The sequence below is a fragment of the Limulus polyphemus genome, unplaced genomic scaffold (genome assembly GCF_000517525.1).
Source record: "Limulus polyphemus unplaced genomic scaffold, Limulus_polyphemus-2.1.2 Scaffold7850, whole genome shotgun sequence".
Taxonomy (NCBI): domain Eukaryota; kingdom Metazoa; phylum Arthropoda; class Merostomata; order Xiphosura; family Limulidae; genus Limulus; species Limulus polyphemus.
Genome location: NW_013673460.1, coordinates 17611 through 31676, shown reverse-complemented (window position 1 = coordinate 31676; position 14066 = coordinate 17611). Strand labels below are relative to the sequence as shown.

At 32.1% G+C, this 14066-nt stretch overlaps 1 protein-coding gene across 2 annotated transcripts in view; it reads left to right on the top strand.

The window, feature by feature from the left end:
- Positions 1-12431, top strand: part of LOC106474918 (dual 3',5'-cyclic-AMP and -GMP phosphodiesterase 11A-like) — a 14656-nt gene extending 2225 nt beyond the window's left edge. Inside the window, exons 4-6 of one of the 2 annotated variants that reach the window (XR_002614062.1) lie at positions 506-1172; positions 2996-3008; positions 12421-12431. Coding sequence is in view for 1 of the 2 variants with exons in the window: in XM_013935616.2 (XP_013791070.2) it covers positions 506-652 (147 nt within the window). In the remaining variant the exon portion in view is untranslated. Of the gene's footprint in view, positions 1-505; positions 3205-12420 lie in introns of those variants that run through there. The other variant, XM_013935616.2, reaches the window with a different exon arrangement.
- Positions 12432-14066: the final 1635 nt, after the last annotated feature.

The following is a 14066-nucleotide window of genomic DNA, read 5'->3' as shown; positions in this document are numbered from 1 at the left end:
TTACCGTTATATAACGGTAAGATCACACTAATACCCCAGCTACAAGTTACCTGGATCGATTCGGTCTGTTTACCGTTATATAAGGTAAGATCACACGAACTACCCCAGCTACAAGTTACCTGGATCGATTCGGTCTGTTTACCGTTATATAAGGTAAGATCACACTAACTACCCCAGCTATAAGTTACCTGGATCGATTCGGTCTGTTTACCGTTAGATAAGGTAAGATCACACTAACTACCCCAGCTACAAGTTACCTGGATCGGTTCCGTCTTCTACCATTCACTAGATCCAACACTGTTAACTGTTCATGTATTTAATTAAGCCTATCAGTGTAAATTATCAGTTTACACAGCTAAGTAATCTTACTCTACCATATAGTGTAAAGTGAACTTTTACATCTTGAAGTTTGTTAGATATTGTTTTATTTTCATGATATTTTAGGCACACTACCCCATGAACTAATGTGTAAATACGTTTTCATAGAAAGATTTTTCTTTTTTAGGCCTTGTCAAAAGTCAACAGAGGTTTTACGGAAATGGCTGTGGAAGCTGCTCGTAATAGAGACAAGTGGAAAATTCTTGCCTCTCGACGAACCAGCTTAACAAATGGCAGTACTAATTTGTACGGACAGGAAACTGGTGCTTCATAAGTTTCTACCAAAACTGGACTCTTCCCTTCATTTGTCTGCTATATCATCTTTTTTTTCCTGGTTGATCTTTAATAACATTTCAATAAAACGTAATTTCTTTGTTTCAAATGCTGTGAATAAATAGCATTGAACAAAAACTTTTGTCATTGAAAGTCACCAACTGCCAGTTAAAGTTATTTGTGTTACAAGCCAATGAGAGTACTTAAATATATTGTAAAACCAACCAATGATAATACTTGTATCTTGTAAGGCCAATCAATGAGAGTACTTGTATTTTGAAAAACCAACCAATGAGAGTACTCGTATCTTGTAAGATCAACCAGTAAGAGTGTTTGTGTACTATGGCAAACCGTGATTGAATAATGTTTATTATAATTTGGCATCTTCCTTTTTTTCTTGCTTTCCTTAATATATCATCATGAACTATAAGATTTACTTAAAATGCATTTCAATATCTTTCGCACTTCATGTGAGAGTATCTATTTTCTTGTTATGAATTTTAATACCTTAACTGACAGAAGTTTACCCTCTCAGTGCATAGCTGTATAGTGCATTCTTCTCTCAAGTACAGAAGTTAATAAAATATTCACACCGTTGCCTGACTTAAAAGAGAAATATTTTTCTATTCTGCCGTGTACTTGTTACGATGTAACAAGAACAGTGAGTTGACTAGAGTCCTAATAAACTACTGTATGAAAGTACATTCTTCTCATGGCCTTTACCAATAGTTTATCAAATGTGTATAATGAAACGTCATTCAGATCCAGACTATTATTTTAGCATACATAATATACTCCATAAGGAGGATAATTCCCCTCATTAATCTGGAATATAAAGATGTTTATTTTCAGAGGTTTCACACTGCAAAGAGGGGACAATGTACACTTTGGGAAAACGTTTATTCTGAGCGATAAGTGTTGAGTAGAAATATTTATGCGCGCGCTGTCTCAGCGGTAAGCTCGAGTGCTTATAATGTTAAAATACAGGGTTTGATTTCCACGATGAAACACTGCCCATTGTTCAGCTTTGCGTTTGAACAAAACAAGCAATTCTCTACATCAATACAGAATAAAGAGATGTTCATTGTGGTAGTAAGTTAGTTTTTCGATTCTTTGAACGAATCTTCAAGTAGTGTAAATGTCTCAAACAGATTTGTGTGGACACATAGTTCGACCGAAACTGTCAACAAGCAGGTCACATACACACAAAACTGTTTATTAGTCACTTGGTTTATAGTAGTTTCGGATTGACTATACATTTTTTTTTTCGTACAACCATTCAAGTGATTCTGTAGAGAGATGTGAATATACTTCTTGTTATTCTAATGCTTGTTAGTATCAGTAAATACTCTTAGTGTTTGTTAGTACCAGAAAATGAATCTTCATAATTCTATTGTTTGCTAGAACCAGAAAATAGTTTCATAATTCTACTGTTTGTTGGAACCAGAAAATAAATGTTCATAATTCTACTGTTTGTTGGAACCAGAAAATAAATGTTCATACTTCTACTGTTTGTTAGAACCAAAAAATAGTCTAATAATTCTAATTGTTTGCTAGAACCAGAAAATAGTTTCATAATTCCATTGTTTGCTAGAACCAGAAAATAGTTTCATAATTCTACTGTTTGTTAGAACCAGAAAATAGTCTAATAATTCTACAGTTTGTTATAACCAGAAAATAGTCTAATAATTCTACAGTTTGTTATAACCAGAAAATAGTCTCATAATTCCACTGTTTGTATTAACCAGAAAATAATCTCATAATTCTACTCTTTGTTACTACCAGAAAATAGTCTCATAATTTTACTGTTTGTTAGAACCAGAAAATAGTCTAATAATTCTAGTGTTTGTTAGAACCAAAAAATAGTCCAATCATTTTACTGTTTGTTAGAACCAGAAAATAGTCTCATAATTCTATTGTTTCTTAGAACCAGAAAATAAAGTATCATAATTTTTCTGTTTGTTAGAACCAGAAAATAGTCTCATAATTCTATTGTTTGTTAGAACCAGAAAATAAAGTATCATAATTTTTCTGTTTGTTAGAACCAGAAAATAATCTCATAATTCTATTGTTTGTTAGAACCAGAAAATAAAGTATCATAATTTTCTGTTTGTTAGTACCAACCCATAGTCTCGTAAACCTACTGTTTTTAGAACCAGAAAATAGTCCAATCAATTTACTGTTTGTTAGAACCAGAAAATAGTCTCATAATTCTATTGTTTGTTAGAACCAAAAAGTAGTCCAATCATTTTACTGTTTGTTACTACCAGAATATAGTCTCATAATTCTACTTTTTGTTAGAACCAGAAAATAGTCTAATAATTCTACTCTTTGTTACTACCAGAAAACAAATTCTTGTAACTGTTTGTTTGTTAATACCATTTTTATCGAATTCATTTTAGTTACATAATTTGACGTTTTCAAACAAATAATTTCCGTTGTTTTTAACTTCAAGTAGGGTTTTGAAAAATAACAAATGTATTATTTCAAACCTGTCTGTTTAGAGAAATAAACTATAACGTAAAATACCCCAGTAAACAAAATCGTTCTAATGTTACATTAAAAGCTGATATGTTCATTTCAAACGGTTCTTAGTGTGTAAATATATCTCGTTTTTTATCATAACATGTTACTCAGCCTATACTTGAAAACATACTGAACACATGAATAACATAATTTTTCTGATGACTACTACAAGAAAAGTCAAGCACTGAAAAATATAAACGTTCTAAAAATGTTTGGTGATTTAACCTTCTACACGGAAACTTGTTATACACTATAGAATACAAAATATTTTTGAAGTAAAAGATTGTAACATAAACTATAGGATTTCATCAAGACACACGGTTGTATGTCGTGCGACCAAAACAACTTGCAGGACACACTGTGTTATTAACAGAAATGACAGTTTAGCAGTTTTCCACTTTCTGTAGCTCTGACTTTGGTAACCCTAACTAACACATATTTTCCGTGGATGTGCTCTACTGAACTCTTACTTCACATACCAAATTTCAAGGTAATCCATTGAGAAATGCACGAGATACAAAATATCTAATTTTGATTAAATCTCTTACATTCTTCTTCTTCGCACCGAAAGTACCGAAACTTTATTTGATAGAAAAACAAACTTAACTTTTACGGAATTTTTTAAACTTCGTACACTGATACATCTTCGCAGCCTACAATTAAGTGTCAAATTTTGTCTAAATATAAGCCACGTGTGCAAAGTTATTGAAGAAAAACCGCTCAACTTTTGCGCACGCCTATGCAAAAAGTCACATGAACTATCGGGCTAAAATTTTGACTAAAGCTTCAACTAAGAGTAAAAGTGGACCACTTTAGTTTTTCTCATTCGGATTAAAGACGGCAGATTTAGAGTAGCAAAACTATAAAGTGAAATCACGTGCAGATAAATAAGTATTGGTTAGGCCAAGCAAACTTTATTAGCAGTTTCTAGCTCAAGTTTTCAAAAGAATCATACGAGTGAACGGTTATTATTGATTATTCAATGCCAACTTTTAATCAAAAATTTGCTAAATTTTATTAAATTCTCCTAATTAAAGAGCGTTTAGCGTTACATGACATTAACTTAAGCAATTAATATAAATAAGGCTTGATACGGCTGTACCGAGTGCATGCGGGTGATGACAAGAAGCTGTTAAATTAGTTTCCATGGCGTTACTATAAAGGAAGTTATTAATACTGTTTTAGAGAGGAAAAAGTAACACCGTGTATTTAAAGAATCTGGTTGTTCTCTAAAGTATAGGTCTGTTCCGAATAATAGGGTTCCGATCCTAAAGCTAATGTTGGTTACTATCGAGTGTCACTTTCTTGTTTGTTAGCGTGTATTGACAAAAAGTCATGATATCTAATCAAAAAAATGGTGCGGCCAAAAAATGATTGAGCGTGCGACTTAAAGGAATGAAATCAAAATTGACGGCCAAACTGGTAACTACACGTACAGCATGGATAAAAATTTTCCAGCAAATATTCATTCATTAGTTAGCCAGACCACATATTTTGTTTTACCCACCATCATGCCCAGTAGAACCAATATATACATCAGATTTTAAATAAAAGCTAGAAAACAGGTGAGTTAGCATTTTTAAGGCAAATAAAAAATAGAAGGAAGAAATAAGTAACCGAGGAACAACATAAATAAATATAAACAAATTGATCTGAAACCTGTTGATGAACATTGGGTAAATCCTTTCCATACACATTGTATAAATAGAGTTCTTAGATACAAATTTCACATAAAACAAACAAATGTCTTTCAGATTTATGGTTGGCCCCTCACCAAGGAGGTTCCATTAGCAAAGAAATCTTGTTTATAGTTTTTACAATAAAACTAGGGTATATCCAAAGCTGCAGAAGATAAGCTGAGTATTAAGCAATACCATAAACAGTGCCACCATCGATATTTTAATTTCTGAAGTATTATAATATATATAACTTGTCTTTTTAAGAACACAGTTGTTGTTTTTAATACCACTTTGGTAGTCTGTAGCAAGCGACAGATGTCAGTACCATCTTCCTGTTATGTTAATGAGATAAACAGTGGCTATTGGTAATAAATCTATAACTAGCTGTTGTGTAGTTACAATTCAGAAAACCTGTACCATAAACTATATGTTACGGATTTATTTTCTCTTTCACCAAAAATAAAATAAAAAATACCATCTGTGACCCCATAAACCGTAATGTATACAGTTAGAATGTTAGTTATAATGATATTGAAAATAACTATAGTTCTTAATAAATATTATTTTAAAATATTCATTGTAGATACACTTAAAATAGTATGATACGCAAACACTGGTTAACATGCAATATTTTTCATGGATTTAAAGATTCAAAAATCTGTTAATTACACAGGCCTACGAATTTAAACTTCATAAAAGTTGTTTTGGTTTTAATAACGGATTTTCCATAATTCAGCTGCGCAGATTTCGAAAATATTCATTTTCTTCTATCACGTAAGTATTGTTGCGTATCTGCTTGATTGTTAATTTCCTATAGAAATTCTTTCCGAAAAACTTCAGCGATACAAGTCCTTTCTTAAATAAAACTAGTTTATTCTTTCTCAATACAACTTTGCAATACATAGAATTTCCACAGTCACTTTAACTTAAACACACGCTATAATTCACAACGATTCACGTAGTTTACCTACGGTGCCTACAGCTCGCTTGACTCAATTATCTATCTCTATCTGCCTTTCATTTGCCGGGCTTATATACTAAAATAGAGGGCGTCTGGCAAACACTCGGGCCTTCATGATCCTTCTAGAAACTCATCACGTGTTACCAGGGTCACGTGACTTCCGCTGTCGTAACAGTATTTTTTTGCAAATCGGAAGAAAAAAAAACTCTTACTTAGATCAAATTATTATTTCGTTGATCACAATGAACATAATTTATTATTATGTTTGTTAACAAAACTACAAACAAACTGGAGAAAAATGAGGAACATTGATGTCAAATGAATATACATCCTCATTATCCTAATTTTTGTTGTTGTAAAATCTACATCTTTTACTCTCCAAACTTCTCTTGTAGCTTTTCTTTCATATTTTGCGTTATCACATTTTGTAAAAACTCTGTACGTGATAGAGAAAATGGATCTCATTTTCGGATTCAGCATACAGGTATTACTGAAGAACATGTAAAAATGTCAAGACAATAAAACCATCGTAGGCCTGTGTCATTTTTATACAATACATTTGTCCTTATTTACTCATATATTTATATGTAAGAATACAACACAGTAGACATAACAATAAATCTGTTATTACAACTATTACATATAAATATCATGATTATTTACGTGAATTTTTCTATACGATATTGTGCCGCACCCACTTGACCCAGCAATTCTGACAAGAAAAGTCCTTTCATTAAAGGAAACTATACCTTGCTCACATGTCTGATTGATTTTACAATATTTTGTAAATTAATCCACAAAGATAAACACCTTTCCACATGTAATACTTTAATATCTTCAAATATTTGTAGACGTACTTCTGCAGAGTGTAATTTATGGGTGTTGAAATTGGAGACAGTTTTATTATTTTTTTATTTAGCGGATGCTCTCCTTAATTAGTTAAGTTAATTACCACCTGGATGTTAAATAACTAATTATTTATTCTGCAGTATTCCAGTTTTTAAGCTAATCATCATAGAATTTTGCACATATATATACATATATAGAGAGAGATAGAGAGAGAGCAAAGGCAACATATTGAGAACCAAACTCAAAATCTAATTCTCTCAATCGCAACAAAATTAAAAATTACACTATTTAGCAAACAAAACCAAATAGGATAAAATAGATCCAATATCGCACCAGTAACATAAACACAAAATAAAACCATTAGATATTACACCAATCGTCAAAAAAAAGTGACAAAAGGTATAATTTTAAAGGAAGGGGGCATGAACAGTTAGGAGGAAGATAATGTTCCATTCCTGTAGTAGAAGGTTCTATGGGGAAGAAGCCCAGTTAAGCATTATGAGTGGACATATTCCTGGGCCTTTTAGCCCTCCTCACTCATACATGAAAAGACCAATGAGTCACAAAAACAAAAACAAAAAACAATCATATTAGTGGAAGCTAAAGAAATGCGCAAGCTGTCCTTGAGGTCAGTGCAATGGAAATTCTTGAGGACAGTACCATGGAAATTTTTGAGGACAGTGAAGTGGGAATCCTTGAGGACAGTACAATGAAAATCCTTGAGGACAGTGCAATGGAAATCCTTGAGGACAGTGTAATGGGATTCCTTGAAAATTGTGCATTTGGAGCCCTTGAAGATAGTGCATTGGGAATCCTTGAGGACAGTACAATGGAAATTTTTGAGGACAGTGTAATGGGAATCCTTGAAAATGGTGCAATTGGAACCTTCGAGGACAGTGAAGTGGGAATCCTTGAGGACAATACAATGAAAATCCTTGAGGACAATGCAATGGGAACATCAAAATATAATAGAAAACAAAAGTAAAAAGATAGATCTTCCTTCCTGGTTAGAGCTATGAAACATTTATTTAGAATGGACATCCCATCCAAGATATCTCTAATGCAAAGGAAGAATGTGCATGTAGTGCTGGGAAAGGTACCTGCCAAAGCACCAACTACCAAATGGTATCCTGTGTCCACTTCCATAGTGTATCACTTTCTCATAGAGCACCAGTGGAAAGGCTGAAATTGTATCTAAGAAGAATGCAGTAGTTTAACTAATATGTAAGAGCCTCAACTGAATGAATATATATGAATACCGAATCTTCTAACAGAAGGAAAAACTGCAAATTGTGCATACGTGATGATGGAAAACGCAAGAGTAGACAAGATCATTTTAAAGTCCTGGCAAAAAAAACCCGTATAAACATAGAATTTTCTAAGACTGCTTAACTCTAGATACCCTTCGTTGTTTGGTGGAATATAAATACCTGGATCACCATAAAACATAATTGTGGGTCCAAGCAGCAAATAAGCATTTATTAGAGAATAACTCACCTTCTATTAATTTCATCTGACTTTGAGAATAACAACAGGTTGCAAATGAAATCCCAAAGCTGAAGAGACAACAATATGGTGAAAATATAGTTGTGGAAATATATTTGGTTACATCCATATGCTAGTTTGTAAGCTGCTATTTAATGGATACCAAGACCAGGAAACCAAAGACATTGCTAAATCGAGAACTTGATGAAATGTAACCCAAAATTCACTTTAAAGGTGTACAGGTACATCATGATAGATTAAGTGGATCAGCCTTACAAGCCAATTCGTTAGTACGGGATGGAGAAATATTCGTCATATGGCAAAAATAAGTTATTTTGAACTTATTTGAAAGATTGTGCTTGTACAACATAGCAACAAATGGCAGTGGCCAGACGTAAACAGCTTTCAGTGAAATAAGAATTTGGGTCAGCTAGGGTAGGTAATACAATTGGTGAAAAAAGGTCACCTTCTATCAAGGCTTGACATGGCCTAATGGTTAAGGCGATCGACCTTTCAGCCGTAGTGGGATTATATAGTGACAGTCAACAACACTATTCTTTGGTAAAGAGTAGCCCGAGAGTTTGCGATGGGTGTTGTTGTCTAGCTACCAGTCTATCACTTCAATATGAGGGATTGTTAGGGCAGATAGCCCTCGAGTGGCTTTGCGCGACATTCAAAACAAACCAACATTTTCAAACTATGCTTTACCAAAGAGATCCTTGATGATTCAGCATTAACTAAAACACTTTCCACAATAGTCGACTTTGGAAAAAGTACAATCTTTTAAGAGTTATATGTAATACATGTTCACTATAAGTGTTCGCTTTTGTAGTCTATCCTATTTGTACTTGCTAAGTTTGAAAGAAAATGATTCTAAAATTATTATGTTATCTTCTTTATACTTGCTAATTGTTAAATGTTAATTTGATTGCAAATAATGAAATAGAGCACTGTACAAACTTTAATTAGTTTATAACATTTCGTTACTTTCACTTAATTTAGGATAAAATGATAGGACTAGCATTTTGACAGTTAAGTTTCCAAATATTTATTTCACACTTTCTTTGGCAATAATTAATTCATTTTTCAATAATGTATTAAATATATACTTACTAATTGGAATGTATACCTCAGTTTCCAACACTCAAATTTGAAATCCAAGTATAAGCGATCTAAGTTTAAACTGTTTGTGTCACTGTTCAAATTCAGCATTTTATTTGAATATTTTGCCATAAAAACAAAGACTGGCCTTTCATATATGACAGATTTAAAAAGTTAGGACCCAAAGTATCAATATAAAAAATAATCGTTTTAAAATAAAAGTAAAATAAAATTAGACTAAGAAAGTCCTAATGATAGTTTTGTAAACGAAAGTATTTCAACTTATGTTGAAAGCATTCTTTCCCATGTACAAATGTCACTCACCTACAACAAAATGCATAATGCAGAAATAAAAAACAAACGAAAAACTCTATTTTAATAGTACCAAGAAAAAAAACACCTTTTTAAATATTCTGAAACATAATGAAGGTCAACCTAATGAATATATCCTTTTTCAATTTCAAATGTCATTTCCAAACTATCAGAGGTAAATGAAGCTTTTTATACTATCAGCAGTGAATCTTTGTTTTCTTTGTATATTTCAGATATTCCGCTCACAGAAGGATATCTAGAATATCTAGTCAAAAGAACTCACTGCTAACTCTTGGGCGACTGTAATCAAATAGTGAGATTTGACAAACATTCTTATAGTGCAAACACAGCCCTAACATGCGGAACAAGTTTTTTTCTGAAACGGGCCATGAGCCATGAAACTTCGGATTCACAATCCGAACACACTAATTATCAGGACACACCCGACTTAACCGCAATGAAGGTTATGTTGTAAAACATAACAGGTAAAAGAAACTTTGAAATACATAATGCTTAGAATTATGGTCATATTATCTCATGACATCGTATATAATGACAATATATATTGTTTTGTCTAAGATTTGGTGAAACTTTTTATTTGATTTATCTAATATATAATTTTCTTGTTTTTTAAATAACCTGAGATTCTGAAGAAATATCAGAAAATTTGCAGAGGATAATTTTATTCAGTAATAAAGTGCATGGGGGAAAAAGTTCCCTGTGCAGACCAGATATTAGTCTGGCTTTTACAGTTTTGTCAACAGGCTGTAGAAAGAGAGAGATATTTATATCGTTATTAAGCAATGCAAGCCATAATTACCTTATACATTATTAGTGGGGACACATAAATATTAGCAGAGTAGAAATCGACTTCAGCTAAAACAGCTTTATTTTTCTAACAGCACAGGGTTGGCCTTTACTTTAGATGTAGTTAATTTAAAAGAATGCTTGAACTATTTGAATGATAAGAACTGGCTTCGAGTGTTTTATTTTCGAGTTTATTATATTTATAGTGGATGAGACGGCCAAGATGGACCAACAGATCCCTTGTTGTCTTACTCGTATGTATATAATATATAACTAGGCCTACCTGAAGTACATTCGCTTAGTTAATGTTAAAACGACAACATAATGAGCATACCTTTTTCTCAAAAGCTTTAATATCACTCTCAAACGATTTTTGCTCTTCTGGATTTAAAGCTAGTAGCCCTATTGGGTTTTTAGTTGTCATTTTATTTACTAAATTAGACTTAACCTAAGTTATTTAAGTCTTCACTCGTGGCTCATGTACATGGGAAAGAGCGCTCCCTACTAAACTTAAATATTTTTCAAGATATAAATTTAAACTTTTTTTCTAGATTCTTTTATCATAGATTTAATAATGTTAAAAAAAATCTGATTCAGAAATTTCTGATGTCATCTGGTCAGATGCAGTATCTTAATGAGAAAATAGTAATGTCATAAAATAACACAACCCTATTTTGGATAGCACAAAGAAGCCTTTATATGCATAATAACACAGACAATTGGAGTAAGCAAGGAAAAAACTGGACAAGTAAATACTGTCCTCTCCATTACCCATTCCCTCTGCACTAGAAAAACCTACAATATGATGCTGTATTATATAATGTACTTTCCAATTTTTTTACACCACAACCATGTATATAATAAGCTGTCTTCAAGTGTCACCATCTTGTTTGTTATAAAACATAAACAGTTTTCTGTGATTTTAGTTTATGAATAACATTGTACTTCATTTTCAGCAAGTCATGTTGTGTAGAATTTGTGACTTGTTTTGCACATGTCCTGGTACAGGTTATTTTCAAATGTTATTTCAAGATGTCTGTTATGTGACTCGTGTGAGAGAGTGTAATATTTAATGTAATTCTTGTTTTATCATGTAAAATTAACCAACTCATTTGTGTAATTTAGAATTTTTTTCTGGATGTGTTTTATTAAATATATTTTGGTATTTCTTTAAATATTGAAGGAAATTGATCTTGCAATGGTCTGTCTTACAAATCTGTATAGGGTATGTGTAGGGCTGATATACTTATCAGGCATACTAGTAAAACTGTTCTGACCTCTGTTTATATTTACTAGTGAAATGTATAAAACATACTGTTTTCAACTTTGTAGACCACTTTTGTGCACCATTATAGTGTGCATAATTTATTCATTTTTTATATGACTGCACTGTGTATAATCTACAAAAGTACTACGGTGATAAATATTAATTATAACAAACTGGTTTGAACTCTAGATTTTTAAAGCATTTTGAATTTTTTGTTATGTAACAATCATATTTTTGGTACATAATAAATGCTGTAAATCTACATTTAGTTTTGTACTACTACCTTTACCAAGTGATGTTTGTACTGCTACCAGTTCACTAATTTTTTCATGAAAAGCTCTGATTTTGCCAGCATGCAATTACACAAGCCAGTATATTTTTACACAACAAAAATATTTTTTTAATAATATTTACTATAAATCTTTTCATCCTGTATGTTTTAGATAAGAGATATTATTGTGTATTTAACTTTCATAAATTTTAATAACAAGATGATCACTAAAATACGTGTACATTACTCACTAATATATCATTTGTTGACTTTACCATAACATTTAGATTTGTAAAAATTATTTTGTTTTGTTGGCAAACTGTACGAGTTTAAGACTAACCTAAAATCTCCCAAGCTGATTGAACCTAGTGAGATATTGTTATTATGACTGAAAATATCTTAACAGTGAGGATACAATACAGACTATAACTAAAGATGAAAATATTAAATGCTTAGTGTTTATATTGTGTAAGTCCTGTTATACTATTTTCTGGTAGTAAAGAAAGCTCAGATCAATTAGTAGTGAGTTAACTGAAGAATCTGGAATGTGAATAGTTGAACATTTTGTCTTAACATACATAATGTTTTGGAAAAACATGGGACCTATTGGTCCATCTCGGCTGTTCCATCTTCTAAACTGAACTAAAACTATTAATAATTAAATTAAAAATATAATCTTGAAGCCAGCCTTTATCATTCGTATACTTATCAAACTTTCTCTTAAACTCACTTAACTTTACTGCTTCCACAACATCCAAAAGCCAACCATCCTGTGAGAAATATATAATTATCTTAGCTGAAGATGACACCTACCCTGCTAAAATTTATATTTGTGTCCCCTAGTCCTACTATTCTCACTTTTAAGTATGAAAAAAAAATGATGCATCAACACTATCAATTCCCTTTACAATGTTAAACACCTCAATCAGATCCCCCCTAACTTTTCTTTTTTGAAGACTGAACACAATACTCCAAATGTAGCCGAACCAGTGACCTATACAATGAAATTATAACCTCTTTCGACTTTTATTTAATATTTCTGTATATACAACCTAAAATCCTATTTACCCTACCACTAGCAACAGCACTCTGTTTGTATGGCTGATCAACCACTACACCAAGATCTCTTTCTTCCATAACTGTCAAGTTATTACCATCCAAATTATACTTATTATAATTCAAGTTATGATAACTCGCATGCATAATTTTACATTTATTATAATTAAAATCCATCTGTAATTTATTCATTCAACTCACTAAATTATATAAGTTGTTTTGTAAAGCAGCAACATCCTCCTCACAGCCAGCAACACCCAAGACCTTAATATCATCAGCAAATTTAAGTAATTTATTGACCATTCTTTCATTTATGCCATTGATGTAAATCAAAAAGAGCAAAGGTCCTAAGACTGAATCCTGAGGTACCCCACTTGTGACATTAATCCAGTTTGACTGAACTCCATTTGTAACAACCTTCTGCTTTCTGCCATCCAGCCACTCTTCTTTCCAATTTGCTACCTTGTCCCCCACACATATAGAGATAAATGTTTTTATAAGTCTTTTATGTGGCACCTTGTCAAATGTTTTCTGACAATCCAGATACACCAAATCTACACACTTACCCTCAATCTACACAAGCAGTAACCTTTTCAAAGAATGTTAAAATATTTATAAGGCAAGATTTTCCCTTAGTGAAACCATGTTGACTATCCAGTAAAATTCTAAACTTTGTTAAATGACTTTGCAAAACATCTTTTAACAGACTTTCCAAAATTTTTCCCACAACTGATGTAAGACTAATGGGTCTATAATTACTGGGACAGTATTTATCACCTCCCTTTTGAAAAGAGGAATTACATTAGCTAACTTCCAATCCTCTGGTACCTGCTCACTAGGACTGACATAAATAGTAGCAAATGGCTAACGTATCCAATCTTTAACCTCATTAAAAACCCTTGGGGAAATATTATCTGGCCCAGGAGCCTTATCGTTCTTTAAGCTTCCCTATTTATTCTTAACAAGCTTGGAATTAATGTGATCAACTTGTTCGATCTTGTTTCCACCTATCAACTGTTCAAAATGAGGAATACTGCTTAAATATTCATTAGTCAAAACTGAAGAAAAAGCAAAATTTAATAACCCAGCCATCTCATAATC